Here is a 3,081-nt window from a genome sequence, read left to right on the forward strand (position 1 = left end):
CACAGGCTCCATGAAGGTCGTGGGCATAAATGAGCCAGTGAGCAGGGGCTCATTCATTCAGATTTTCTGCTACTTCTTAAATAAGCCAAACAAATCCAGGTTATTCATATATATTTTAATTTTACAGAATGACAGAAGAAAAGGATAGGAATTCAATAATTAACAACCATTTACTTTTATTTCTCTATTTCTTGACCCCATTAATTGTACTGCTAATTACTTTCACATTTCCAAGTAAATCCTTTTCCAATGCTATGTTATCTAATTTGGGATCACAAACCGTGACTGAAGGCTTCCCAACTGATTTTACAAATAGGAAAACTCAGTCTTGAATTGGATAAGTACAAATACATGTGAGATCAACATGAACTCAGATCAGTTTTCTCATACTTTCTTAAATAACCCGGGAAAATCCAAAGAAACAGAGATAGCTCAGCTGTACAAAATGATAGACAAAAAGTATAAGAAGCAAGGCTTCACTACAATCACTTTTTATTTTCAAATTCTTCCATAGTTCACATTTCCCAAATCATTCTAACTCCATATTATCTTGTTCAAAACCATGAAATAAAATGGAAGAGTTCCTAATTTCCTTTCACAAAATAGCAAAACTCTTGTTCTTGAAATGGGTAAGTACAAACACGGTGTGATCAACGTCACTGACATAGTTAGACACTGGAACTCCTTAAGCCTTCTATTAAAAAGGAGTAATACCTGAAAAATTCCTAAAGAAAATAGAGATGAGTCTGCATGCCAGAGAAAAGGAACACAAACATGCAACATACCAGGTTCCCACAATGGGCCCAGGCCCTCACTGCTAAGAAGGCTGACTGCTCCCTCTTCAATCACAGAGGGAAGGATCAGCCTCCCTTCCTGTCCCCCAGGACAAGCTGCTGGATGTGGGCCTGGAAGGAGCCTGGCTGCTGCTCTGGCTCAGAGTCCCCTTTCCTCCTCCCTCGCAGCCTCTGCAGAGGGGGTGGAAGGAGCTGGGACCCCTTCAACTGACTGTCCAGATACTCCAGAACTTTAAACTTGCTGGTCTCCGCATAGGCCCGGGGACCCCACAGGAACTCGTAGCGAGCAGGGTCGCTGTCAGGCACCTGCCGGTACTCCAGGTACCCCTCCTGCACCCACACTTGGGTCAGCAGCTCCCTGGGCTCCCCATAGATGAAGTGCTCACTGCCGGGAAACACCCCTATTCCACTGAGTGCACCCCAGATCGCCTCCTCAGGGGCGCATTCGACCTCCACAGCAATCAGGCACAGGACCATCACCAGGAGGCCGGCCTTGGGCAACCTCTGCTCATCCCTCAGCGTCTCATTGAGGGTGAGGCCCAGGATGGGGACCAGGATATAGGTGGGCTCACTGGGGTCCACCTCCTTCACCTCCAAACCAAAGATCAGCTGCAGGTACTCTGAGGCTTGACCGAGGACAACCAGGAAGTGGTCCTGGTAATCTTTGAGGACACTATTCAGCACTTCTGCCTTTGTGATTGACTCCTTGGCAAGATACCTAATGAGCAGGAATTGCACCAGCTCTTTCTTCTTCACCTGTAGTGCCTGTTGGAGTGAGGACCTGGCATTTTCCTGGTCATGCAAGAGGTGCTTGGCACTTCATCTTGCCTGCTGAGGCCATGGATGGTCTTCAGATTGGCTCCCAAGAGTGGCAGCCATGGCAGTGGGAGAGGGGCAGACACCCAGAGGACTCTGGAGGAGACTGGCTATTGCAGCAGCAGCCACCTCCTCCAGGGTGCCCCAGACCGGGAGAGAGGAGGAGGAGGACGCTGCATCTCCTTCCTTCATCTGCTCCTCCTCCTCCACCTGCTCCACCTCCTCCACATGCTCCGATTCCTCCACATGCTCCTCTTCCTCCATCTGGTCCACCTCCTCCACCTGCTCCACCTGCTCCACCTCCTCCACCTGCTCCACCTCCTCCACCTGCTCCACCTCCTCCACATGCTCCTCCTCCTCCATCTCCTCCTCCTCCTCCTCCTCTTCACCCCAAAAGAACAGTGCCTCCAGCAGACCCTCGTCCAATCCTGGATCCTGAAAGACTCTCTCAGGAACGCGGGTCTCAAGCATCTCAGGCATGATGACTGGGGTCGAACTGCAGACAGGAGTGAGGAAGCTGGACAGATGGGGACCACAGGCCTGTGGGAGAGCGGGGCTGTGAGCGGTCTCGGCTGAGAAACCCACCCTGGGCTGTCTGACTCAGGCCACTGACAGGTCTCCTCTTGAGGGGTGCTCTCGGTCTCGTAAAAGAGCTCCTCCAGATCTGCCTGACCCCTGGCTACCCAAAGGAGGATGTGAGGTGGCTCCCTAAGGTGCAGCCAGCACAGCTTGAGGTTCCGGGGCTGACACAGAGGGGGAATCAGGGCCGTGTGGGGTCCGCTCTGTTCTGGGATAGGGAGTCCCTGGTGCACACTCAGGGAAAACTCACCTTGACTTCTGGCACTGCCTGGACCTCCTCTGCTTCTGACCTCAGGACAGCAGCCTCAGAGCTCCGCCTTCGCCTCCTGGTTGCTGGAGCCCCTGTGAGAGAAATGGAGGGGGGACCTCGGGGGGGGGGTAGACTGTGGCACAGACGTCCGCCTTCTGTGGTGATAGGAGGGGTGGATTCTGTGAGGTTCCCCCCACCCCCTTTGGGCAGTGGGCGGTCCCCTCGGGGATCCCTTGTAGTGCTCACCTTTCCCCTAGCCGGCCTGGACCCTCCCCTTTGGGGACCTGAAGGGAAACTCAGAACAAGACCCGAGTCTGGACATGGTCCCAAATGCGCTGAAGGGCCCCACATGCGGCTGTCCCTGCCCAGGGCCTCCCAGGAGTCCTAGGCTGGGGAGATGCTTAGGCCTCAGCTTCTCCTCACGTCCTGCCAGGCCTTCCAGCACTGACCACAGGGGCAGGGGTCTGCTCAGTCCTCTGTCGGGGTCCGGGGAGTCCACCCTCAGCGGACATGAAGCCTCCGCCCTCTGCCCAAACGCCTCACCTGCCGAGGCCCTAAGCCAGAGGTCAAGAAAACCCTCACCCTGCTCACCCCGTACCAGGGCCTCCAATACCCCCATCAAAGGCAAGGATCCCTCCCTGC

The 3,081-nt window shown here is 53.9% G+C and overlaps 1 protein-coding gene across 1 annotated transcript; it reads right to left on the reverse strand.

The window, feature by feature from the left end:
• Window positions 1-860: 860 nt before the first annotated feature.
• Window positions 861-1,973, reverse strand: LOC110122980 (melanoma-associated antigen 4-like). Its single transcript, XM_070464733.1, has 2 exons — window positions 1,623-1,973; window positions 861-1,559 (listed from the first exon to the last, which is right to left on the reverse strand). Exons 1-2 carry the CDS (start codon window positions 1,971-1,973, stop codon window positions 861-863), a joined length of 1,050 nt encoding a protein of 349 aa, XP_070320834.1.
• Window positions 1,974-3,081: the final 1,108 nt, after the last annotated feature.

This window comes from Odocoileus virginianus, unplaced genomic scaffold, assembly GCF_023699985.2.
Source record: "Odocoileus virginianus isolate 20LAN1187 ecotype Illinois unplaced genomic scaffold, Ovbor_1.2 Unplaced_Contig_180, whole genome shotgun sequence".
In the NCBI taxonomy this organism is placed as follows: domain Eukaryota; kingdom Metazoa; phylum Chordata; class Mammalia; order Artiodactyla; family Cervidae; genus Odocoileus; species Odocoileus virginianus.

Bases quoted from the DNA above. Each gene is read 5' to 3' on its own strand.
- LOC110122980 (XM_070464733.1), bottom strand. From the start codon at position 1,973: ATGGAGGAGGAGGAGCATGTGGAGGAGGTGGAGCAGGTGGAGGAGGTG. The intron at 1,560-1,622 runs GCAAGATGAAGT...TCACTCCAACAG, and splicing joins ACCATCCATGGCCTCAGCAG to GCACTACAGGTGAAGAAGAA.